We start from the raw sequence: 25,921 nt of genomic DNA on the forward strand, positions 1-25,921 counted from the left end.
ACTCGGGGTCTTGTGTGAATATTTGGGCATAGAGCTCTTGCTTGTCTGCATGGAGCTCATTGTTCCAGCTGATGAGAAATGGGATTATTACACTTTATGGCCTTGCCCACTGATTTCTAATAGATCTGCTGGGGTCCTAAAAGGCTGTGCTGGGCATTTTTGGCCTTGTGGTGTAGGAAGAGCTGAAGAGAACATGAAGGGGGTGAGAGTGGGACTGGGGGCTGGACCCTTGGTGGTCCCCAGAGAGGGCCTGCAGCACCAGCATCTCCCGGGTGCTTCTGTGGGTGTGAGGAGGTGATGAGGATACAGCCCAAGGTTTTGCTGCCCCAATAGCCCCTGGTTGTCCCTCCCATGTGCAGGTGACCAGCGCAGCAGTGTGGTCAACGAGTCCAGCAGCCTCCTGGGGGGCTCCCCGCGGCGGCAGTGCGGCCGCAAGGGCTCCCCGTACCACACCGGGCAGCTGCACCCGGCCGTGCGTGTGGCCGACCTCCTGCAGCACATCAATCAGATGAAGACAGCGGAGGGCTACGGCTTCAAGCAGGAGTATGAGGTGGGGACAGCTTGTGCCAGCACCTTAGGGGGAGTGGGAGGTAGGGTGGACAGGAGGGACACGCATAGGATCTGTGTGCAAGGAGAGGATGCTCCAGGTTTGGAGTTCTGCGCTGGCATTGTCAGCATGGGGGGTGTCCTGAGTCTGGATCCAATGGCTGGTGCTGACAGCTCTGGGTTATTTGTCAGCTTGAGCAGGTCCCTGAAATGAGCCAAAGCAGCCTGGCCAGCCCTGTCCGCAGTGTGTGATCCCAGCTCTCCTGCAAGGGCCAGGGCTGCTCCTTCCTTTCCCTCCCCTGGGCATCACCATGTCACCTTCTGCTCTCCAGCACACTTGGCCTGTGATAAGAATGGCAATAGCCTAAGGACAAGCAAATCCTATGCAATCTGGCAGCTCCAAGACCATGAAGACCCTGGGGAGAGGATGCTGGGGAGGGTGATGCCAGTGGAGGGATTTCTTTCCCAAGGGTTGTTGGTGGCATCATGTTCATCCCAGCTGGCCAGGTCAGAGCACTCAGAACAGGTTATTTCATGAGCCTCTGCCTCAGCACAGCCAATGGGGTTATTTCCTGGCTCCTCGGTGTCCCACAGGTCTAGAGATTGAAATTCCCTGGTGAAATTACTGTTTAATCCTCAGCTGTTTCAGGAAAGGAGCTCTCCCCCCCTTTCACACATTGGACAAACCAGGGCTTGTGATAATCATTAGTGCTCCTTGAAAAGCTGCTGTATGTTCTTGGAACTAGTCATCTGAAAGCACTCAGATATTATGGGAGGGGAGAAAACATGTAATTTCCTTCCACTTTCCCCCTCTTACACCAATCTATGAATGTCACTGTTATTACACACAAACCTGTTCTGTGCTAGGGAGAGAAAGGAGCTGGTGAGGTTTAGGAAAATAAAAATCTACAACCAATCCTGGAAAAAAAAAATAAACAGGCAGTCTATAATTTGCTGGAAAATGGACCATTTTGTGGATGCAACAGGAGTATGTAGCTGGCAGAACGTGCTGTGGAGGTGGAGCTGAGGCTGTAGGAGCCAGGTGTTGGGGTGGAGGGACCCCCTTGTCTGTCCTGCTCCCCAGGGAGCTTTTGGGGCTGGGATGACCCCACAGTCCTGCTCTCGTCTCAAGATGTCCATCCTTTCCTTACAGAGTTTCTTTGAAGGATGGGATGCTTCAAAGAAGAAAGACAAGGCCAAAGGGAGACAGGATCATGTGTCCACATGTGAGTGCCTTTTGCAGAGGCTTAGGCACCCCAAACAGCTTCAGAATCCAGAATCCTGTGTTCCACAGATTCCTGAGCCAGAGTGGTTACCAGGATGCCCTGGTGGGTGCCCAGACACTGATGATTCCTTGTCCCCTTTCCCCAGATGACCGTCACCGTGTGAAGCTGCACCCGCTGCTAGGTGACCCCAACTCTGACTACATCAACGCCAACTACATCGATGTAAGTGGGGACAGGGCCTGTGTCCTTGGGGCTCTGGGCTGCAACAGGAGTTTCCTGTAGACCCTCAGGGTCTGTCCAGCAGTATTTGGAGGAGTTTGGACAGCCCAGGATGGGCTGGTCAGCACATCCCTGGAACACATCATGAAGGACCTGCCTGATGTATTTGTGTTCATCAGCAATTTCTGCTTGTTTCATCTCTCCCTGCTCTGCTCTGTCCCTTCTTTCTCATTCTCTCTCTGCTCTTCTTCCTTTTCCCCCTCACCTGTGGCTGTGGATTTCCCTTTCCCTGGGTAGGGCATGCAGAGGTTGAGAGGACCAAGGGACCTCTCACACCAGGGTAGCCCTTGATCCTGCTGGTGTTTGTGAATCTGAGCCCAGACCTTCTATCCTCTGAGAGCAGTGTGCCCAAGAGCAATGTCCTCTCTCATCTCCAGTGTTGCTGAGACCAGAGCAGGTGCAGGAAGGCTCCAGTGTCTTCTGGAAGCAGCAGCAAATCCCAGTCTTCCCTCCTGGCCAGAGGGTGTTGTCTGTCAGTGGTGGCCTGATCCCAGTGCCCGAGCAGTGTCCCTCAGCCTGTCCCTATCCTTTGTGTCCTTTCTGCCCTGTCTCTCCCTGGCCTGCTCTGGGGCGGGTGCTCTAACTCTCTGCTCTGTGCCTCACTAATGTCTCTGATCTTTTTCTCTCAAACCTGTGTCCCAACTGGATCATTAAGATTCGGATTAACCGAGAAGTAAGTAGACTGTTCCCCCTCTCCTCCCTTCTCTTCTCCCATCTCCTGCCAGGCCTTGCCCTGGCCAATGCGGTCTAAATACCATCAGGGAGAGGCAGGCTGGGAAAATGTGTCAGTAAGCCTGGGAATGGTCCGGGAAATGGGAAAGCAAGGTCTGTGTGGCACTGGGGCATGGAAAGCAGGGCCTGTGTGCTCAGAGAAGGGGTTGAATTTGACCCACAAAAATCCCCTGTGGAAAGACCTGTGGGGGATGGAGAAGCCACTGTCACCTCTGTGTGTGTGGAGTGGTTTAAACTCTGTGGGACTCACAGCCAGGGTGTGGGACACTGTGTTTTGCAGTCCCTCTGGCAGTAGCCTGGCTGGAATGTGCTCTTTGGCATGTCCTTGTTAAGGGTTGGGCAACTGGGATGAAGGAGAGTGGGGCTATCTCGGCACCAGGTGGCTGCTGTGGAGTGGGGGGTCACTAATGGGGCTCTCCTGGCAGCAGTGTGGTCACAGCAGGAGCTGGAGTGGAGCTCATGGATCCCTCAAGGTGCTGATAAAGGATTTTGGTGCAGATCAGGAGTGCAGGCTGGGCATTACATGAGCCTCTTGTGGGATGCAAGTGATACACCCTCCCAGGACAGGGTATACTGAGTGTGGGATGGCTGCTGAACCTCCTCCTCCTCCTGCAGTGGATTTGCAGGACTTGGGCCAGTGGCTGTGGGGAATTTCTACCAGTTGAGTGACTGGAAAATGTCTAAGGGTCTGTGCCCCAGTTTGGGACTGATGCCTCTGCTTCCTTTGCAGGGCTACCACAGGTCCAACCACTTCATAGCCACACAAGGTGAGTCATGCCCTGCCCTCTCAGCCAGTGGTTCCTTAGCTTCTGATGTAGCAGCTGGATTTTGTTCCTGATGGGATTGAACCTTGCAGGAGCAGGAAAGGAAGGGAAGGGGCCAATATGGAGCAGCTCCCACCCCTCCTGCCTCCCCTTGGCACTGCACAGCCCTGGGGAAAAGGGCTCTGAAGTGCCTTGGAGCTGTTGGTGCCTCGGAGGCAGGAGGGCATCAGGCCACTACCAGGACTGGGTTCTGCTGGTGGTGCCCATCCATCTGTGGGGTTTTTACTGTGTCCCATAGGGCCGAAGCAGGAGATGGTGTACGACTTCTGGCGCATGGTGTGGCAGGAGCACTGTTCCAGCATTGTGATGATCACCAAGCTGGTGGAGGTGGGCCGGGTAAGGATCCCATCCCATCACAGCCCAGCCCATGTCATCTCTCCAGGCTCCAGCTCTGCTGGAAGCCACCTCCACAGAGCCAACCCCCCATCGTGTGCTCTTCTTGCAGGTGAAATGCTCCAAGTACTGGCCAGATGACTCTGAGATGTATGGCGACATCAAGATCACGCTGGTGGAGTCAGAGACATTGGCTGAGTACGCTGTGCGCACCTTCGCCCTCGAGAGGGTACGGCCCTGCCCCTGCCCAACCCTGCCTCTGGGAAAGACCCGTCTCGGGCACCTCACACCCTCCACATCTTGGCATTTATGAATACCCTGTTTAATTAACCCAATATGGGGCCACCAGTCGCTCCTTCCTTTGCCTTTTCCCTGGCTCTGCACCTTGTGCCAGGCGAGCGGCTCAGTCTCACCTTTATTTGGACAGTGAGTGAGTGTTTAATTTTTGTGTGAGTGTGGTGGGGGTGAAGGATGTGTTCCTTTCCTCTGGGCTGGAGGCGATGTAGCCATCACTCTGCAGTGTGATAACTGGAGATGGAGCCAGTGCAATTTACCCCTTAATCTACAGGAATGTCAAGTTGTGGTCTGGTTATAGGGCAGGGAGACTTGAGGCTTCTGCTACCTCCTCCTTTTTCTCCTTGGCGGTTTTTAACCCTCTTGCAGCCAAAAGGAGAGAGCTGTGGGGCTGCCCAAGCCCCATGTGACTGCTGTGTAGTCAATCTGCCTGAATGTTGAGCTGGCAAAATCATGGATTCCTGAGACAATTTGGTGTTTGAGTGACCTTGCCCTCTCACCCTTCCCTTGCAGCGGGGTTACTCAGCCCGGCACGAGGTGAAGCAGTTCCACTTCATGTCATGGCCTGAACACGGTGTCCCCTACCATGCCACAGGGCTGCTGGCCTTCATCCGCAGGGTGAAGGCGTCCACGCCGCCCGACGCCGGCCCCATCGTCATTCACTGCAGGTGCGGGCAGGGCGTGTGAAGCCGGGGACTGGAGGGGACCCTAAAACTCATCTCTCTGCCGTGGGCGGGGACATCTTCCACTAGTCCAGATTCCTCCAAGCCCTGTCCAACCTGGCCTTGACGTCCTTCTGCAATGGCATCTGCCTGTGAAATGTCACCACTGGGCTGATGGCAGCAGGGATGAGGAGCTGGGGCTGGTCCAGGAGGACAAGCAGTGAGCAGTTTTGGGGCTGCTCCAGCCTGGTCCTTGTGACACAGCTCTGTCCCGGTGGGGAAGAGTGAAACAGCAATGGGCAGCTTGACCCCTGCTGATGGTCAGGACATGGGGTCTGGCTGAAGGGAGAGGCAGGGGGCAGCAGGACAGCCCTGTTCTCAGGGTTACCCGCAGGGCTGTCCCTGCGGGGCTCAGCCACTGGGACACCGGAGCTGGGAGGACACAAATGACACATCTGAGCAGCTTTGGTGGCTCCCTGTGCCCTGAGCAGACATTCCCACATGATAGGCTAATGGCTCTTCCTCCACTGGGCAGATCAGGAGGCGCTGGTGAGTGGGAAGGATTTTTTTAAAATTTGATTTCTCCCTGTCAACTGCCTCATCAGTGTTCATTCACCAGTCAGTGTGATTAGTGCCCGTAGCCTGTAATCACTGGTAATCACAACGAGTGATTCATCAGCCCCAGAAATTAGTATTTCCCTGGAAAAGACTCTGTAGGAAAGGAGCAGGGGGTGGTTCTGTTCCTGACACATCATGGGGAAGGTCAGGGCACAGTAGGTCTTTGACTGTGACTCCAGCCATGCCAGGGCCTGGGATATCATCACTGCTGAGCTGGATCTGGGCATCCTGCTGGGCTCAGCCTTACCCTGAGGGTCTCCCATGAGGCATTCAGACTTGCCCATGCCAGGGGAACCTCCCTGCTCTCTCAGGGCTCAGAGGTGAGCCCTCCTTGGTGCTTCTGGGCTGGGATCTGAGAGGACTGTTGGCACTTAGATGGTTTAATTGTTGGTTTCATTGCAAAAAACCATGTGTTCTGCTATCTTAAATTAAAAATGAACTTTAGGAATGGGTGCCAACCCATGGCCTTCACACACCCTTGGGCCTGCAGCAAGGGTGTTTGGGCAGGTTTAAGGCTATACCAGGCCCTGAAGCTGTGTAAGGTCCTGGCAGCCCTGCGGGGTTGCCTGGTACAGGGTCTGTGTATTGAGCACTCACCCACAGAGACCTTGCTCAGTGCCCAGCAGCCTTTTGGGCTGTGTGTGGATGCCAACACAGACTGAGAATGTGTTTGCTGTTTCCCCATCCATCCCCAGCGCTGGCACGGGGAGGACTGGCTGTTACATTGTCCTGGATGTGATGTTGGACATGGCTGAGTGCGAGGGCGTTGTGGACATCTACAACTGCGTGAAGACCCTCTGCTCACGGAGGATCAACATGATACAGACGGAGGTGAGCGGGTGTTGGGGACAGCTGGAGATGCGTGGGGCTGCTGTCACCAGCTGGCTCTGGAGGCTCAGCCCTGTGCCCTCTCCTCCCCAAAGGAGCAGTACATCTTCATCCATGATGCCATCCTAGAGGCCTGTCTGTGTGGGGAGACCAGCATTCCTGCCAGCGAGTTCAAGCCCACCTACAAGGAGATGGTGAGGATAGAGCCACAGAGCAACTCCTCGCAGCTGCGTGAGGAGTTCCAGGTGAGCATCCCAAAACCTCTGCAACTGCCCCTTGTCCTCATCCTCCTGATGCCCACCCCTGCTGGGACTAGACAGGGCTTTGAGGGGGACCTGTGTACCCGCAGACCCTGAACTCGGTGACCCCACACCTGGATGTGGAGGAGTGCAGCATCGCGCTCCTGCCCCGCAACCGGGAGCGCAACCGCAGCATGGACGTCCTGCCGCCCGACCGATGCCTTCCCTTCCTCATCTCTGTGGATGGAGACAGCAACAACTACATCAATGCAGCCTTAACTGATGTGAGTGTTCCCTGGGGAAGGGAAGGGGCTGCTTCCCGTGAGCTCAGGCAACTTTTCAGAGCAAGACCTCACTTGGTTTGGATTTATAGCCTCGTTGTGCACAAGGGCAGGAAGGCTCATGGCAGCTGTGTGCAGGGGATGGAAGGGTTGGGACTGGTGTAACGAGTTCTGCACCCCTTCTTCTGTGTAGCAGCACCCTGCAAGAGCTTTCCTTCTGCTCTCATGAGCCAGGCACTGAGGGGCTTCAGGATTTTTCAGTGACATTGAAGCAGGGGAAGGAGAGGAAGCTTTTGGGGGCGTTGGTAGCATTAAGCCCCCCATGTGCTGCCAGCCTCCCTGTGATCTTCCTGGCCTCCTCCTGGTGCAACTTGGGGGACTTGGAACTGCTCCGAGAGCCACCATGCATCCCCTGGTGCAGTCAGAAAGGACCCCGTGGTGACAAAGCTGTCTCCTAGTGGCTGATGATCACAAAGCAGAACACAGGATGCTGCAGGCTCCAAGCCCACACTGAGGGATGGGGTCATTCATCACCAGCTCCACTTCCCTTTCCTTGAAATGCTTTGCATGGGCAGGACGGAGCCCCCCATACCTAAGGCATCTTCCCTGGACCCTCATGGTCACAGCTGAGTGCTGTCACCAGGCTGAGCATTATGTTTTCAATGCTGTGGGTGATTTGTCCCGCTGGATCTCCATGCAGATCCTATCTCCCCGATTCCTGCTCCCACAGCAAAAGCAGTTTGTAAAGCAGAGTGGGCTGCTGGTGGTGGGGAGTAGGATGGGAATTTTGTTTCCGGCTTGCTTGCTGTTTGCATATCCACTTTATCTTTATGCATCACTGAGCCTCCCTTAATCTCTGCTAAAGGGTCAGTGAATGAAATGTTTTTTATAGACAGACAAAGCCCTTTGAATGAAATTCTTGCTGAAGGGATAAAACCTGATTTCCCTCTTTGGGTTAAAAAAAAAAAAGTCTCATTCTCTTTAAGTGCCAAAGTGGTTTGCTCAGTCAGTCTGTCAGATCAGCTTGGCCTGTGCCACCTGTCAGCGGTGCTGGTGCCAGCGGATCTGTGCCCTGTCTACACCCTGCTGTCACTTACACCTGTGCCAAAGAGGGTGTCAAGGCAAGCCTGGGCAGCACCTGGTGAAATCTTTCGCCCTGTTGCTCTCATGCCCCTCCCTGAGGGTGGATAGCTCTCGCTGAGTGCTGGGGTCTCATTGCTGCCCATGGACAGGGCTAGGGGAATGCTTCAGTAAAGGCATTTCTTGTGAGCTCAATCAGGAGGTTCTGCAGCAGGCAGAGGACCCCTGTTAGCAGAGAGCTGTGCTGATTCTGTGTCTGAAGATGCTTGACCCAAACTGTGTTAATGTAAGTGTGTCTGATAGAGTGTTGAGCTCAGCTGTCCCTTGGCAAACCAGCAGCAGGATGACCAAGGGGATGCATATTGTTCAAAGCACAAACCAGAGATAATTTCCTTCCCTCCCACTTCCTTCTTGCAGTCTCTAGGATTTTATTTTTGGGGTTTTCTTTCCTACTTAGAAAAAAAATTGAGCCCACGTCAGTGGTTGTCTCTGCTGCTCTCAGTGCCTTGTGTTGGGGTGCTGTGGGTGGGGGTGGTGCCATGGGTGGTATTTCCAGTCAAGGCCAGGGTGCAGAGCTGGGGTCTTCTGGGACCCACGGCTTCTGCTTGGCTCAAAGGTGACATCTTTTCCCTAATTATGTATCCAAAATACTCTTTTCTGTGAGAGCAAAACGTGGGTCTTTTCATCCTGACCAATGGCAGGGATCACTTAAATCTCCCCATCATCAGGGCATGGAGGGACTGAGGCTGTGCCAGGGAGATCAGCTCTACTCAGGCACAGAGAAGAGGGTTTTGGTCCCATTCATCTGGTCGCACTGATTCTTTGGGATGTGACAACAGTGGTTCCAGTGTTACCACCATGTCCTTACTGGTGCTCATCTTTCCTCTCTGCAGAGCTACACCAAGAGCGCTGCCTTCATTGTCACCCTGCACCCGCTGCAGAACACCACCACCGACTTCTGGCGGCTGGTGTATGACTATGGTTGCACCTCCATCGTCATGCTCAACCAGCTCAACCAGTCCAACTCTGCCTGGGTGAGTGCTGCTGCCCCAGGGACTGTGCTGGCCCCATGGGTGGCTTTGTCCTGCCTTGTCCCTGTGAGTGGCTTTTCCTGCTCTGTTCCCATCACCCTGTCAGCGGGGGCAAGGGGCAGCCCCTTGCCTTGCTCACTCAGCAATTTCTCCTCTGCAAGGGGACATGAGACTGTCTGCAGCAGTCAGGATTTGTCCTCTGTAAGCACAGGGCTGGCCAGTTGGAGCCAAAGAGGTGTTGAACAGCAGCCCAACTCGGGTGCTGCGTGCATGGCATTGGTGTTGCACTTATATTGTGTTGGCATTGGTGTAGCATTGGCGTTGTGTTGCATTGGCATTGATGCTGCATTGGTGTTGTGTTGCATTGGCTTTGAGTTGGCGCTGGCATTAAATTGCCATTGGCATTCCATGGGTGTTGACGTTTCAATGTTGTTGCATTGGTGTTTTGTTGGTGTTGATGTTACCTTGGCTTTGAGTTGGTGTTGGCATTAAATTGGTGTTGACATTGCTCCAGCAGGTCCATGTCCCCCAAGCTGGAGGCAGCTCTTCAAGTGGGGTCTCACCTAAGCAGGGCAGAGGAACAGAATTCCCTTCCCTTCCCTTCCCTTCCCTTCCCTTCCCTTCCCTTCCCTTCCCTTCCCTTCCCTTCCCTTCCCTTCCCTTCCCTTCCCTTCCCTTCCCTTCCCTTCCCTTCCCTTCCCTTCCCTCTGCCATTTTTCCTCATTACTCAGCCCTGCCTCTCTCTGTTCTTCAGGGGTGTCTGGGTTACAGTATTTAGCTGGATCCTAAATGTTTACTGATGTAAGACCGACAGGTAATAAATCAACCTTTCCAGCAGGCAGCTCTGAAAGGTGACTTTGAGGGTACAGCCCTCACTTGAACTATGCCTTGCCAAGGAAAGTTTTAATATCCAAATGATAGTTCTGAGTCTGGAAGGCTCAGAGATCTCGGAGATTTATAGCCCCTATTAATAACCAATTATTCCTGAGACACGTTTGCCATGCAGGGCCCAGGCCATGGCTGACCTGTGTTGCTAAATGCCCTGTGAAAGTGTGGTGACAAATATCATATATTTTGTGTCGGTGCTGGTTTCCTAGCTGTCACACTGTGAAAACAATCTCACCCATGCTCCAGGGACCAAGCCACTGACCATCCGTCAGTGCCATGATGGACACAGGGAGGGGGAATTGCTCCTCGGACATGCAGGCTGGGATTGCTTTGGTTTGGTGAGATGTCCTAGCCGTGGGATGAGGAGCACTGACATCCCACGTTGCTGTCACTGCTGGTGGCAGACTGGCCCCTAAAGCCAACGGGGCTTGAGAGCCAACTGGGAGCAGCCCAGGATCAGGTCTGTGCTGGAGCTGGGGCAGAGCCCATCCTGCAGTCTTCTGGAACAGCAGTGTCCATTCCAGGCAGTGTCAGCTGTTGTGTCTGTGCAGTGTGAGGGGGCTGTGTGGGTGCTGGGGGTAGACCTGACCTTTCATCTCAGATCCCCCAATAAGCTGGGAGTTCCTCCAGCCATTGATGTGCTGAGTGAGAAACAGCATTGTGGTCCAGCACCCCACTCTGGGGCCACCCTGTGCCAGCAGCCCCCCAGGCTCCAGCACCAGCCGCTCCCTTCACAGGTGTTTCCTGGTGCCTGATGCCCTCCCCTGCGTCTCAGCCCACATTCCCAGTCATGCTGAGCTGTGCTTCTCTCCCCAGCCCTGCCTGCAGTACTGGCCTGAGCCAGGGCTCCAGCAGTACGGCCCCATGGAGGTGGAATACATTTCAGGAGTGGCGGATGAGGACATCGTATCCCGGCTCTTCCGAGTCCAGAACATCACACGGGTGAGCTGCTTTATAGGAATTACAGAATCCCAGGATGGTTGGGGTTGGAAGGGATCTTCAAAACCATGTTCTTCCTGCCATGGGCAGGGTCATCTTCCACTATCCCAGGTTGCTCCAAGCCCATTATGACCTGGCCTTGGACACTTCCAGGGATCCAGTGGCAGCCACAGCTGCTCTGGGCAACCTGTCCTAGGGCTTGACAACTCTTTTGGTGGAGAAATTTTCCCTTAATACCCCATCTAAACTTCTCATGATGCAGCTTGTGGCTGTTTTCTCTTTTTTAATCACTTGTTACCTGAGAGAAGAGACTGTCCCCACCTGGCTCCAACATTTCAGGGAGTTGTAGAGAGCAGTAGGATCCTTCCTGACTGCTGGGCTTTCCAGCCTAACTCAGCTCCTGCAGAGGAGGAAGCCCCAGCTCTCTTCCTGCCAGAGAAGAACTTGTAAAATTACCATTGCTCTATCCAACCTTTCTGGAGTTAGCTCCTTGAAAGGTGTTAGAAAACTGCAGGAACAGCTTTTTCCTCCTGCCTGAAGGTCCATCTCTGCCCTGCCACATATATAGCACAGGATGGATACTCCCACGTGGGTACAGCAGCTCCCCTGGCACCAGCAGAGCCCTTTCCCTGTAGGATGAGAAGATCCACACAGATTTTCATCCATTGTCAGTGTTGCATGGCTGGTTAAGCTTGCCTTGAAAGAAGAGAAATGCAGGGCAGCAGGGAAGGGATGTGTTGATGCAGAGCTGTACATGAAAAGGAGAAACTGATGTGCCTACAAATGCCAGCTGGGATGAGGTGGCATCTCTGAGGTCTTTACACTCCTGATTGCCAAGAGGCTGAGGCCAGTGCCCCAGTGAAGGTCACTGGGCAGATGGGAATTAGGGAGCTTGGGAGGGAATGTGTGGCTTGGCTGACAGCCCAGCTGGGAAGGTGCTTCGGCAGGTTGGCCGGGGCCAGAGGAGATAAATCCTGATTATCTGAACTCTTAACACAAAGAGCGTTTTGGTACACGTTCCCCAAGGGAGCATCTGGCATTTCCTGGGTGTCAGCACAAAATCCTACACCAAATATTCTCAGCTCTCAGGTGGCAGAATATACTCTGGGCTAAATTAAAATGCAGTGTGATGGAAATCTCTGGATCAACCAGGAGATTCCTCCAGGGAGCAGATTGCTGGAGCAGGGCTGGGAAATGCATGATGCCACTTTGTGCCAAACCTTGCTGGAATGGAGATGGGCATTGTGGGTGTCACAAGTGCTCCAGAGCTTTCACCTTACTTCAAAGCAGATCCCAAACTTTCCTTCCCAGGCTGTCAAAGGAGTTTTCTTCTGTTTTAACTCCATTCATTTCCCCTTCCTCCTCTGCCTTCCTGGCTTCCAGCTGGAAGCAAAAACTGAAACCTGGGGTGATCAGTCCATCACAGGCACATCACCAGCTCACATCAGAGCTCCCAGAACCAGAAAGGTTTGGGAAAGCTCCCAGAAAGGTTCAAGAAAGCCTCTGTTTGAAATGTGCAGGTTGGAGTGGGTACCAAGTCCCCCCAGCTCCCAGTCCCCGGGAATATCTGTTCCTCTACAGGAGCACCTGGTACTGCTGGATGTAGAAGGTCTAGTGCTCATCCCACTCAGCACGCACCTGAAACTGGGTGGACAGAATCCTCCAGAGCTGAGTGCCTCCCATCTGTGCCTGACCCCCCCCTTTCTCCTCCACATGCTCCCCACACACAAGCTGTGAGCCCCAGGTAGTGTCTGGAGGGGGTGACCGTGGTCTCATCTTATCCTGTACTTGGGATGCTCTGAGTGCTCCTGAGCAGGAGCCCCACATTTGCCCAGCTAAAGCCTGCTGAGCTCCGTGGATGTAATCCTCCTGGATCCAGCTAACCAGATTAAGTTTCCAAACTAACCAGATTACCAGGTATTAAGCTCCCGCCTCTGTGGCAGCCTCTCAGCAGCCTGGTTTACAGCGAGCACAACAGAACCACATCCCATGGATCTTTAGCATGCACAGAAAGGTTGTGATGGAGAAGCCTCGGGGAAGCTCAGGGGCCTGGGAAATGGTTTTGGGGGATACAGAGACAGCCCAAGGTCTGCGAGGTTGGATAAACCATGGCAGTGGAGTTCTCCTGGGTGGGATGGGGTGGTAGAACACGTGTGAGCTGGAGACCAGGGCTGAACCATCCATGTTAAAGCAGCAGGAAAGGGTCTCCCTCTCTGTCTCTGCTGTCCGTGCATGGCAAAACCCTTCTGCCCTCCATCAAACCTCCAGTGGAAGGAAATTAGGGCGGCCCATGGGTTCCAGCTGATGAGTTTTGCTTTTCCAGTTGCAGGAGGGGCACCTGATGGTCCGGCATTTCCAGTACCTGCGCTGGTCAGCCTATCGAGACACCCCAGACTCCAAGAAGTCCTTCCTACACCTCCTGGCCCAGGTGGAGAGGTGGCAGAAGGAAAGTGGTGATGGCAGGACTGTGGTGCACTGCTTGTGAGTGTCAGCTGGGGAGGAGCAAGCTCTGATGGGGGAGAGATGCCTCCACATTCCATGGCCACAGCTCTGCCTGGAGATCCTCCACAAAGCCCTCACTGGGGTGACTTTGTCCCCAGATGGGGCTATCTCTGCCACAACATGAGTTGTGGGTGAGGCACCCTGTAGTCACCTCTGTGAGATGGATGCTCACTCAGCAGGGGTGACACCAACTGGTCACTTCGTGCTGGTCCCCCACCTTTGGCAGAGGTCCCAGCCCTGTCCCCACATTCTGTGTGTGTGATAGGCTCCGAAGGGATGTGGGAGCTCTGCCATTCCCACCACTTGCTGCTCACTGTGGGGACAGAATTAATGGAGTGATTTGGTTGGGAGGGGACCTTAAAGCTCATCTTGTTCTGGAGGGACACCTCAGGTTGCTTCAAGCCCTGTCCAGCTTGGAGATGGTCTCTGCCCCTGTCCTCCCAGTGGGATTGGCTCACAAACACTGTGTGTACTCCCCTCAGATGGGACCCAGCACGTTCACAGATGGGGAGAGACAGCAGGCGAGCCTTTAATCAAAAACTAATTACAGCCTTGTCCATCTTCGTTAGCTGAAGGATAATTTGAGAACATGCTTTATAAAGCTCTGGCATTGTTCTCTCTTCCTGCCCTGTTCCCATTGCTGTCAGGCTTCAGGTGTGCTGGTGTGGGAACAGGGGTTCAGCCTGAGATTTGGGGAGGTTCCCAGTGCCCCGTGTGGATCATGGGGTGGTTCCTCCAGGCAGCAGCACCACCATGTCACCAGCCCAGGGTGACCCTGGGCAAGGCAAAGGGGGGACATGGCAGCTTCCCCAAGGTCACAAGGAGTTGATCCATGGCAGGGCTAGGAGCTGAGCCCAAATGTCCAAGATCCAGCCTTGGTGATCCAAAAAGGTGTTTTCATGCTCGTGTGAGGGTTGGAGGGCAGGATCGTTGTCAGGTTTAGGCCCCTGGTACAGGTACATCCCCTGGGATGAAGGGTTGGATAGAGAAAGGGAGACTTGGAGGGAGCAGGATGGCGCTCTGATGCCACTTTTTCACCCCTGACATGTGTTTGTCCCACCAGGAATGGAGGTGGCCGGAGTGGCACCTTCTGTGCCTCCACCATGATCCTGGAGATGATCAAGCGTCACAACATGGCAGATGTTTTCTTTGCTGCCAAGACCCTCCGCAACTACAAACCAAATATGGTGGAGACCTTGGTAAGCACCAGACCCTGCCTGTCCATCCTGGCTGCTGGTGCCGGCACAGAGGGGAGGTGCTGGGGATGCTCACCTTCCAAAACACCACCTTTTCCACCCCAAATCCTGATGCGCATCATGGGCATCTTCACACCAGCACTGTGCTGGGAAGGGAGGCAGCTCCTAAAGAAGCCTTGGGCTTGTCTTCATCCTGCTGTGCCAGCACACTTGCAGAGGCAGTGCTGGGCTTGTTGGAAATCCTCCCCAGGAGTCGTAAGGCTGAGTCACATTAACCTATAGGATGCAACTGTGGTTCTTGGGAAGGTTTGTGGTGTTGGGAGCAGCGCTGTTGTGGAGTCAGATAAATTCCTATCAGAAATACAAAAGGGAATGAGCCCTTGGAGTGAAATGAATGGGTGGATGAGCTGCTGGGAGCAGCAATGGAGTGATGTGTCCTGAGGAGGAGGCTGGAGGTGGCAGCAGGTCAGGGCAAAAAGCCTCTGCTCTAATTCAGGCCCCCGATGATAGAACAGGGGAGGGAGCGGGCGCATGTCCGTCCCCATGGTGGAGGGATCCAGGTGCCTCACGATGTTTTAATGCAAGTCAGCTGGAAATGTTTTCCCTGTTTGGATTATAAAATCCCTAAATTGCAAAATGAAATGGTTTTGAGGAGGGGATGTGATTTGCATTGGGAATTAAAAGCAGAGGAGAAGGTGAGGGAGGGGAGAGGGGAGCAGGGGGAGGGATGTATATTATGGAAAGATGATGTGACAAGCATGAAGCCACCAGACCCATTGGGCTAAAGTGCAAGGATATTAAAAAAGGCAACATTTCCCATCAGGACACAAGCCTCCTCCTGCCTCAAATGAACCTGAACTGGTTATTCTGGGAATCTCAATCTCCCAGTCACTGGGAGGCCAGATCCGTTCCTGATGTAAGGAGCTCAGCCCAGCAGAGAGCCATGTCTCGCTGCCTGTGCCTCTTGCCACTCTGTTTGCTCCGGGGGTTATTTTTATGTGATGATAAATGAAAACAATCCCTTTCCTTAATCCAAAAAGCATTATGTGCTTTTAATCTGGGCTGCTGCAGCCTCCTCACTTTGAAGTCCTTCTCCCCCTCTGCTTGCTCCCACCTGGGATCCCGTGGCTGCCCACCCATGTGGGATAACAGGATTTTCCTGCCGGTGCTCAGGCTCCAATCCCTATCCTGCAGCCAGGATCTGGGGAAATGAGCTCTCCCCTCTCCCTCCCTGCTGTCACTCCCAGAGTGCTCCTACTTAATGTCCCAGTTCCTGTAGCAGCTCCAAAATCCTGTTTTGTTTAGAGTTTTCCCCCCTGATTTGGCTGGTTTTTCTGACTGGAGCAACATCTCCTGGGATGGGCACTGCCATGGTCAGAGCTCTCCTGAGGTTTCTGTGCTCTGAGTTGTACAAGGGCAAGAGAGCACGGGAACAGCTCATGGAAAGGAGGACAGGGATGGATGAGTCTGCCCTCACATGCCCCAGTTCAGGGATTTTTGCTATAAAATCAAGACTCAGCCACTCTGGGCTTTCCCTTTGCACAGCTGATGGGAAGTGAGGGGTGGGAGAATGCTGACACCACCCCTGGGTGTCTTAGCAAAAGATAGGGGAGAGAGCCTGGTACTGCTGGGCAAGAGAATTTGTGATAAAGGAATGTCCTGGCAGCCAGGCAGGCAATCACCATCCACTCCAACCATGGATATTTGCCTGGGTGCTCTCCCCTTTTCCAGCCTCTGCTGAACTCGGAGACAAAAACTCCTTGATTTATTGCCTAAGGTTTTATTGTAGACACCTCTGACCCCAGACTCCATCGTTCCCACGTCTCTGCACCATTGACACATGCCAGTCACTGAGGTGATGAGGTTGCTGAGCCCCCAATGCTGGTTGTACCTGGGGTGGTGAATAAAGGTATTTTTATAGTAAGGGGATGTTGCAGACCTGGTCCCTCCCTCGGGGCACGTGAAGGTGCTGTGTGTCCCCAAAATGCTGGATTTCAGTGCATGTGGAGCTGTTGGATCTGGGGCACCATGCCCCGCCCCAGCAGTGGGTGTTGTATGCCAGGAGTGGAGTTTTTCCTGGCTGTGGCCTCAGCAGCACTGAGTCAGGGGGCCCAGTAGGCTGACTGGTGTTTCCTTAGCGCTGTTGACTCATGTTTTTTCCTCAGATAGGGATAGCTTTGGGAAATAGTTCCCTCGGGATTGTAACACCCTCTCTTCTCTCTCCAAACAGGAGCAGTATCATTTCTGCTACGACATAGCACTGGAATACCTGGAGTCCCTGGAGACCAGATAGCACCTGGCCACAAGAAGGGCAGCAAGGGCTCGTGCAGGGGCCGTGCCAGTTGTGCTTCCCAGCTGGACGCTGTGTCCCTGCTTGGGGTGGGGAGGGAAACAGCAAAGGACCCACCAGGAAACTCCTTGGATCCAGAAAGTGAAAGGACATAGAGATGTGTTGGCCACTCTCCATCTTCATCCTCTGCTCTCCATCCTCCCTGCCCTGGGTGTACCCGAGTGGGTGGATCCCACAACTCATCCTGTTCCTTGGAATCACAGCCTAGGGTTGATGTGGGCAGGATGTGGCCCTGCCATACTGGTGGGTCTCTGAAGCTGCTGGAGAGGAGGCCAGGGAGGGGAGGAAGAGGAGGCCAGAAGAAGCTGAGGCTGTTTCCCAGCAGGGAAAGATGGATACTGGGAGATGTTGCTCATTTGTGTGTGCAATTGAAGCTGCTCCTCGAGGAGCCCAGAGGCTGCTGGAGGTTTTCCCTCAGTGGGACTTGCTCTGAGCTGGAGCAGAGACCTCCCCACGAGCTCTTGAGTTTCTTCCTGTTGGCACCATGAGTTTGATCCTGTTTTTTAGTTCTGTGAGTTCTGACCCTTTGTGTATCCAGCGCTGGACAGACGAGGATGAGTGATGGGAGGGGTGGAGGGCACTGGCCATGCAATGTCCATCTGCAGGGATGGATCTGGACCCTCCTGGTGCTTTTGCAAAGCTTTTGAGAGGATGGTTCCTCAGTGTCTCCATACCTTCCTGTCCATCTGTAGCAGTGAATTCTTCCTTTTTTGTCCCACAGGTACTTGCCCATGGGTCTGTTTTTAACCCTTCCCTTGCGTGTCACTGCCTTTAAAGCAAAGTCCTCAAAATTTGGGTCCATCCCAAATACTTACTAGATGCCACAGCCAGGCAGGTGCCTGTTGATGCTCTTGTCTTTTGCTGGGCCTGGTGGGGTGGGAGGATTGATTTTTGGGATGGTGTTGGCTTGGGCTGAGCTGTGCCAAAGCCATATGCGTTGGTGCTGGACAGGGGAAGGTCCCCACACTCCTGTGCCACCAGGACTGGTGGCTGAAGGTACCAGATGCTTTTTAGCTCTGTTCTGCTGCAGGTGGGTGTGAAATGGCACTTTTTCCATCTGATGTGGTAATTACAGGGATTCTGCTCTCAGCCTTTTTGTAATAAACAGCATTGGGAAGATGCAGCCAGAGACATCCAGGTCTGAGGTCTACTCAGAGCACTGGGGGGAGGTTGGTTCTGTCCTGTGGGCCAGGCAGAACCCTTCACCTTCGCTTTTGGGGGGGGATGGAGCAGAGCAGAAGAGAAACTGTAACCCAGATGCTGAAGGCTTCATGTGGGCAGCCCTGTTCTTCATCCGTCTTCCCATCCTCCAGCCCCACCTCCCCAGGGCAGGGGCAGCTTCCCTACCCTGCCTGCTTGGGGCTGGCAATCCCTTTGCCTAGGGAATTCTCCCCAGGGAATCATGAAAGCTTGCACAGCTATGTGTTGGAGGAGCAAACCCAGATGTTTCTAGCCACCTTCCAAGGGTGAAGGAGAGCAGGAAGAGTCCCTGCCCTCTCTCCTCTTGGGCAATGTGCCACCGCTGTGGTGATGGGGATTTCAGCACCATCCCAAGCCCTCGGCTCTCCCACCTCCTCCCTGAGGAATTCCTGAGGAATTCACAGCCTGACAATAACTTATTCCAAGGGCTATATGACATAATTCCTTCCTTCTTTCCATCCCTGCTGTCTCACCTGCTGTGTGCCCGTTCTTACCTAAAAAGGCCCTTCTTACCCCCAAATGGTCCAGTAACATCAGTACCTGGCTACTGCAGTACTCACACTGGGATAAATTAGGGTCCTATTCCCAGTCCCCATCTCTCCATAACCCTGTCTGTCCTGTCCTAGGGAAGGTGCTGCATGCTGGGCACAGAAATTGTTTGGTTTTGTATGAAAATGGCTGAGCTGAGCCTCTGAAATCCCTGGAAATGGGATGGTTTGGGGGCTGTCCAGCCCCCCTGGGAGCTGGAGGGATGCTGCTGCCTGGGCCACCCACATCCTCCCTGCAGTCCAGAGGTAGGGAGTGTCCCACAGGGCTCTCCAGGTAAAGTATTGCCAGAAAGAGAAAAGTGAGGAGAATTGAAACCCCAGTTAGTCCTACAGAGATGACAGAGACTGGAGGAGTTGTATATATGTTTTAAAATCAAAATGTTTTCCTTTTTTATTTTGATACCTCCTTGCTGGGTGTCTCTGGGTTTACAGAGCATCTCTGGCGAAGGGCAGGTTTTAAAATCCAAGTGCTATAAAACCCAACCCATCTCCAGCTCCTACTGAGATGTTCCTCTGACACGAGACAAAGACATCCTGTACATAGATATATATATATAGAAATATATATATAAATATAAATATTGTTCTTAAGATGGATAATGTTTATTGGTATTACAGATTGGAGTGGTCATTTTTTAAAATAAAAACAAAACACAAAAAGGAAAAAATTAAAACCCAAGAAAAAACACTAAATTGGAACAGTTTTGTCTATATGCAGTAAAAGTGATCCTAAAAGCTGGCAGCATCCCAGAGCTGGTGCCAAAGGGACCTGGGACCATGAGGCCGCTCCACCATGGAGGAGGATGGAGCAGTGGGACTGAGGGAGGGACACATCTGATATGGATTGTACCATGCACATCCAGCTGCTCTTAACTGTTTTTTTATTATTATTATTATTATTTGCTTTTTTTCCTTTTAAGAAAACCAGTTGCATAAATAAATGTTCCAAATTTGTGATGGCCTCTGGAGTTCTTTCCTGGCTCTGAGCTGGGAGATGTGATGTGGGAAGCCCTGAGGTGCAGAAAAAGCCTCTGTCTTTCAGCCCTGTCTTTTTAAGTGTATTTCTGGGAATAGATTTGCAGGGGCAGGTTCCTACAAAGCCCTCATGGGGTTGCCCTGTGCTTCCAGAGCTTTGCTGTTGGTGCCCTCCTTGAGATCTTGGACTGGGCAGGCTTTACCAGCCACCCTAGCTGCTCACAGCTTCTGCTGGAGCTTCCCCATTGCTGGAAGACGTGGTGTGGAGGGAAAAGAGCCCTGAGGCGTTTCCCAGCTGGAAAATGAAATCCTGTTGTAAGAAGAGCCTTCAGGAAAAGTTGCTGCATTGTCTTCAGTGATTTATTTATTATGAAGCAGTCTTCAGTTAAATGTGTTGTGATAAGAAACACTTCCAGTAACACTTGAGTCTTAATTTAATGGAGACCAAAGAAAAAAATCTAATTGACTTGTCAGGATTGTTTTTCATCTCTAATTAAGGCTCGTGAAGGAAGCGGTAATTACACTTTACTGATAAATAATAAAAAGGGGGACCATGCAAATTAAAACCAAGTCCTGCCCTTAGGAAGGGCTCTGGGTGTGTGGGTCAGCCTTGGCAGGGGTGTCCCTGGGGCTGAGCTCTGTGTCCCCAGGGCTGTTCTGGAGGGCAGAGTGGGCTCGGGCTGGTCTGAAGAGAGAGACTCTCCCACCAGGGACAGCTGGTTCCCAGCTGCTCCCACCAGGACCCAAGACCTGTGGCTCATTAAGGTAAAAAAGGGAGCAGTTCTGTGGGGACAAGGGTGGTGGCCACTGGGTTTGGTGGTTCTCAGAGGCCCTGGGAGCTCAGGGGTGTGGATGACATCAGTGTCTTTCCTCACTTCATTCCTGCAAGTCCTGGAAGTGGCATGGACTGCCAAGAGGGCCTCAGAGCCAGGACAAGAGTAGAAGTCCAGGTACTCATCTGTGGAGATGTCCTGTGGAGGTGTCCTTCTGTCCCACCTGGGATTCATCAGCGTGTCCTGGTGACTAACCTCTTGGGGGTATGATGGGATGAGATGGGATGAGATGGGATGAGATGGGATGAAACCCCTCTTTCCCTGTTGTCCAGAGCCAGGAGAGCTTGGCATGGGCATGGCTTGAGGCACTCGGCTCCTGCTGATGCTCTACCAGGCCTGGATGGATCAGAGCTGCTTAAAGGGAGCACTTTGCATGTCAGTAACTAATCCAAATACATGTCCAGTGCCCAGCTCTTGGGAATTGCTTGCCAATTCCATGCCTCCTTTGTGCTGTTATCTGCAGCACACATGCCTGGTAGAGCAGGTAATAATTTCCCTAAGCCAATGTCATGGTATTGTTGGAGGTGACCTGGATATTCTCATTCCATCTGCAGGCTCATTCCCTAATCCTGGCTGCCAGACAGCACTGAAGTGTTGAGGAGTTCAGCTCCAGCCTAGGGGGTGTCCAGCAGTTGCTACAGGTGGGGTCCCTGTCCTACCCCTCTCCACCTGCCCAGAGGGGCCAGTGTTCCCAGTGGGTGCTCAGCTTTGTCCTCACCAGTCCCACCATGGCCATCCTACCCCTGGAGAAGCCACAGCCTCAAAACCTCTGCAGGACACAGGGAGTGTTGTCAGGAGGGTGCCCAGATCTCACCCATACAGGTACCGAGGGCCATGACCAAAGCTGTCAAAGGAACCGGGAGCAGGGATTCCCCTTCCTCTCCTCCTTCAAGAGAAGCTGATCCCTTTCTAGTGTGGGGGTCCCACCTAGAGCCCCCATGCCTGTCCCTCTCAGCGGCTCATGGCACTTCAGCCCTCTGAAATTTGGGCTTGTTCCCTTTGATGTGGCATTTTGGAAGCTGCCTCAAGCCAAGGGGCAGAGCAGAGGCAGGGCCGGGGGAGGCTGTGTGAAACCCTCCTGATTAACCTCTGCAGATTAATTCATTAAAACAAACCCCAATTCAATTAATTCCAGTGGCTCATTTATCACCTGGGATGTCCCTGTGAGGCCAAGAGCTGCCTTGGCTCAGGCTGGGCTCGTCCTCTTCATCCTCTCTCTGATCCCTGTCCTGCAGAGCCCTGCGGAGGCTGGGATGGGGACAGACCCATCCCACTCCTGTCCCTGAGGCAGGGCCATGTGCCTAGACCACCCGTCCACCCTTGCTTGGTTTGATTTTTGGGCACAAGTGTGGGGAGGGCAGGGTGGGTGGGATGACCTTGTTTCCCTGGCCAGCCTGGGGATGCCCAGGGCTCTTCATCCACAGTGGGCGCAGGGAGCAGAGGCTGAAGAGCCCCATCCAAGGATGTGCCCATCTCCCCAGACCATGATCCCATGGCACAGACACTGTGTTCTTCCAGAGACTTCCCACCTCCCCAGTGTTCCAAATGCTGTAGGATAATTTATTTAAGCAGCCTGAACTGGGCTGTAATCTCTATGCTGACCATGTCACCTCTAAATGTTCCATCCAGTGGCTCAATGGGAAGAATTTGTATTTTGAAACAAATATTTCCTCACGGTGTGCAAAATATCTAATCATGTATTTATCCCTAAGTACTTCCAAAAGTCAACATAATTATTCCAGTCCAATTAAGTTTAATTTGCAGTAAATTATGCATTTAGCTTTAAGTTGAGGTTGTTGGTTAGAGTCAAGATAAAGCTCTTGCTATTTATAAGGCAGTATTTCAGCACAGATACAAAACACAAATGCTTGGACAAGAAAATCCTGCTCGGGAAGTTTGGGGAGAATTTCAAATAGGGAGGTTAACAAAAATATCTGTAGCGTGAGTGTCTAATCACAGATGTGTGAGCACACTTAGTCAACTAAAATGAACTCCCAAACAGCTTCTGGAGGCCAGGGCTGCCAAAACAATTTTCCTCTGGCTAAAAATTTGATTTTTTTTTTTCAGTACATGGTTTTGAAAAACAAATGAATAATTTAATTTTCTTCTCAGTGTCATGCCTTTGAGGTTCACAGGACAGGGAAGGTGCTCCAGCTGGAAGAAGTGGAACAGCTTTAACCTGTGATTTATCTGTGGTCTCAGGTGTCTCTGCAGATTAAGGGTGGAAGGGAATTGATCTCCCCGCTCCTGAGCAGCCTGGGGCCCTTGGAGTCCATAGGGGATCTCTGACAGACACGACGGGGGCTCAGTCAGCCCTTCCATGGCAATGGCTTTGCACCCAGGTCTCCATGGATGGACCTACATCTCCATGTGCCAGACCCTCTCCATTTCAGGGTCAATGGCAAAGTGACAAATTATTTTTTCCAGTCCCAGGAGGTGAAGAAAGTGATGGGAGGACCTTCAATCCCAAAGAAGCTGCACTGGTGGAGCCAGTGAATTGAAAAACTCCTGTTTGCTGGTGGGCTGGAGGATGCTCCTTCAGGTAAGGCAAGAGTGGAGTTTGCCCGTGGCTTGCCGTGCACGTTCAGGAGATCTCTTGGTGCTTCACCTCTCCCTTCCTAAATCCAGCCTGACTTTATCTGAGCTGGACACCTGGGCTGCTCCCCTGCATGTGGCATTCTGGGGAAGGGCTGAGAGCAGCCCCCGTGCTGGGCAGAGCATCTCCCATCACTAACTGTCACCCTGGGGACAATGATGCTGCGTCCCCCTGTCCTGCCTTGCCCAAGTTCCTGGGCAAGGACAGTGCAGTGCCAGCGAGGCAGAACCCTCAGGGCACCCGGGCTGCTGCTGCTGCCCATGCAGAGGGTTCAGCTAGGTGCTGGAGCTGCCAGAACTCAGAAGAGCCTGGCTCTGATGTGGCTGCCTGTCCCCTGCTGGTCACCATGGCCACAGGTAGTGCCAGGTGATGGCAGAACCATGGCCTGCTGATGACCCAGCACACCAACACCTCAGGTGCTGCCTATTGATCCAGCTCTCACCACTCTGGAATGGATGGTGTTTAAAACAGCAGCAAAAAAAAAGGGAATATGGAGCAGCTCATCTCTCCCTGCTCTGTGGGACACTTAATGAGGTTTGAAGAGGGATTGGCTGACTGACTCTCCAAGATCTTTGTTTTTACAAAATTAGATTCATTAGAAATGTCTGGCTGGGAACTAGGTCTCATAGCCTGATTTTTTTCTTCAGAATTTCTGGCAAGAAGTGTCTAGGTCACAGCAGGGAGGCTGGAGTGGCTGTGGGAAAGGCTGGGATGGGACCAGAACAGACCAGCTCACCTTGGAAGGTCTTTGTTAAAGACAGCTCTGGGCAGCTGCTCCAGGGGTCACACACACACTGCTCCCGCTGCATGACCCACAGCAGCAGATGACCCCGGCTGTGTCTCTCAGCACAGCTCAAATCCCCCTTGTCATGAGAATACCTAAAAAAAAGCAACGGGTAGCTCTCAGTCTAGGGGTGTCATAGTGATCAGGTGCTATTAGTTCATGGTGACAAATCAAAGGCTACTCTGATTGGTAATCTGATGTCCCTCACTTTCTGCCGGCCCAAAAATGTTGTTTTCGGTCTTTAATTTTACATTGGCTCGTTGTCCTTTGGGTCTTTTCTTTCCAAACGATGCTGGATTGTCTCTAATTTGCATGTAGCCTTGGGCGCACAGCCTCTTGGGAGCAGCAGGGGGATACCCGACGGAAGGGGGTACAGGTACAGGGTAGGTGGTAAAAGGGGTACAGGCTTCGACTGACAATTCATTGCAGAACATTAATATTTAACAATTGAACCTCAGTCTTGAGACCTTAACATTTAACAATCAAACCTTTACAACCTTAGGACATGAACATTTAACAAGTAAACCTTCAACAATTAAATACTCTTTTAACCAAGGACCTGTATTTTGGGGATTCCATTCCCCACACTGGTGGCTCTGCAGACCCCTGAGAATTCACTGGGGGTCTGGCAATGGGGTCTGTTGGGGTGCAATTCACAAAGTTTTTGCTCCAAGGAAGGATTAGAAAGTGTAACAGCTTTTCCTATGTAAGCCTGTACTGATATCCTGCCATGCATCCACTCCAGCTTCCCTGGATCTCCCTTCTGCCTCCCCTGCAGCTCACCTTGGGGAGGTAGAAGAGTACCAGGGGCTCAGGCAGGAGCCTCGTCTGAAACTGGGACTTAAGCACTGAAATGTAGAAACATTTCCAGAATCATTTCACAGCAAATTTCACATCTTGATTTGGTTTGGGCTTGATTTGTACTTCCCCTCTCCCCCCCCCCCCCCCCCCCTTTTATTTTATTTTATATATTTTTTTAAGGACAACATATTTTACCCTGTCAAGAATTTCTCCTGACTTGTCATTGGAGACCAAACCCTTCTGGACATCTCTCCAAGCACCTTCCTGAGCCAGCCCTGGGTCCTGTCTCTACAGCTGCCATGGGGATCTCCCACCCAAGCCCCAGAGATACTGCCTGAGCCAAATTATCCATGTGCTGCTCCTGCCAGAGCAAATGGGGACTCTGGGAATGTGAAGGAGAGCAGGGCCATGGCCTCTTCCAGGGATGTGGTTTAGTGCTGAATTTGGCAGTGCCAGATTCATGGTTGGATGATCGTGGAATCCTAAATCATGGAATGATTTGGGTTGGAAAGATCTTAAATTCCATCCAGTGCCTCCCACTGTCCCAGGCTGCTCTAAGCCCTCTCCAACCTGGCCTTGGGCACTGCCAGGGATCCAGGGGCAGCCACAGCTGCTCTGAGCACCCTGTGCCACCTTTTCTTACAGGTCTTTTCCAGCCTGAATGACTCTGCAGCTCCATGGCCGTGATTCCCAGCTCCCCAGGGCTGTTTGCAGGCACAGCCCAGCCCCAGCCCCAAGGTGCTGCAGGGAACCAGGGCCAGGAGGAGGCTGGGGAAGCAGAGAGGAAATGCTGCATCTAAGGCCATGAAGCACCCAGGAATTCCACACCGAGGGGTTGCAGAGGACCTCCAGACTGGGTCAAGCTGCTGGGCAATGCCAAGGTAGGAACATCCCATCAAATAATGTTCCCCATTTTGCTTTCTCTTTCCTGAGAGCTCTCAGAGACCATTAAGGGAAGCAGGAGATGTTTGCAAGGTTAAGAGACTCAGCGTCTCAACTCACCAGGTTTGCAGTAATTTACAGCTGCAGGCAGCCAATGCTCTTCATGGGGGGAAGGGAAATGCAATTTAAGAGAGCACAAATAAATAAGAAGCCACAGCAGCCAACACTCTCTGATTTAATCCCAACCCACGAGAAAGATTTATTCTGTTATCTGACAGTTTGATCACTCCAGGAATCCCATAGGTCAACCCATATCTACTGTTATTATCTCTGGGCTGTTTCCACCAAGATGCACAGGGAAGATTTGTTAGAGAGATGAACTGAGACCATTGATAGGAGTGCAATGGATGGGACCCCCAGGGACCCTCGTCCTGGAGGCAACCCCAGCGATTCT

At 52.7% G+C, this 25,921-nt stretch overlaps 1 protein-coding gene across 1 annotated transcript in view; it reads left to right on the forward strand.

Annotated features, from left to right (window-relative positions):
• PTPRU (protein tyrosine phosphatase receptor type U) overlaps positions 1 to 16,791 on the forward strand; it is a 38,304-nt gene extending 21,513 nt beyond the window's left edge. The window contains exons 16-31 of the mRNA XM_062509315.1: positions 360 to 550; positions 1,700 to 1,772; positions 1,918 to 1,994; positions 2,707 to 2,724; positions 3,514 to 3,550; positions 3,846 to 3,943; positions 4,053 to 4,169; positions 4,748 to 4,902; positions 6,210 to 6,345; positions 6,438 to 6,587; positions 6,692 to 6,865; positions 8,836 to 8,976; positions 10,678 to 10,803; positions 13,124 to 13,281; positions 14,366 to 14,501; positions 16,729 to 16,791. Of these exons, the coding sequence (XP_062365299.1) occupies positions 360 to 550; positions 1,700 to 1,772; positions 1,918 to 1,994; positions 2,707 to 2,724; positions 3,514 to 3,550; positions 3,846 to 3,943; positions 4,053 to 4,169; positions 4,748 to 4,902; positions 6,210 to 6,345; positions 6,438 to 6,587; positions 6,692 to 6,865; positions 8,836 to 8,976; positions 10,678 to 10,803; positions 13,124 to 13,281; positions 14,366 to 14,501; positions 16,729 to 16,791 (1,850 nt within the window). The remainder of the gene's footprint in view (positions 1 to 359; positions 551 to 1,699; positions 1,773 to 1,917; positions 1,995 to 2,706; positions 2,725 to 3,513; positions 3,551 to 3,845; positions 3,944 to 4,052; positions 4,170 to 4,747; positions 4,903 to 6,209; positions 6,346 to 6,437; positions 6,588 to 6,691; positions 6,866 to 8,835; positions 8,977 to 10,677; positions 10,804 to 13,123; positions 13,282 to 14,365; positions 14,502 to 16,728) is intronic.
• Positions 16,792 to 25,921: the final 9,130 nt, after the last annotated feature.

The sequence above is a fragment of the Cinclus cinclus genome, chromosome 26, assembly GCF_963662255.1.
Source record: "Cinclus cinclus chromosome 26, bCinCin1.1, whole genome shotgun sequence".
Classification (NCBI taxonomy): Eukaryota; Metazoa; Chordata; class Aves; order Passeriformes; family Cinclidae; genus Cinclus; species Cinclus cinclus.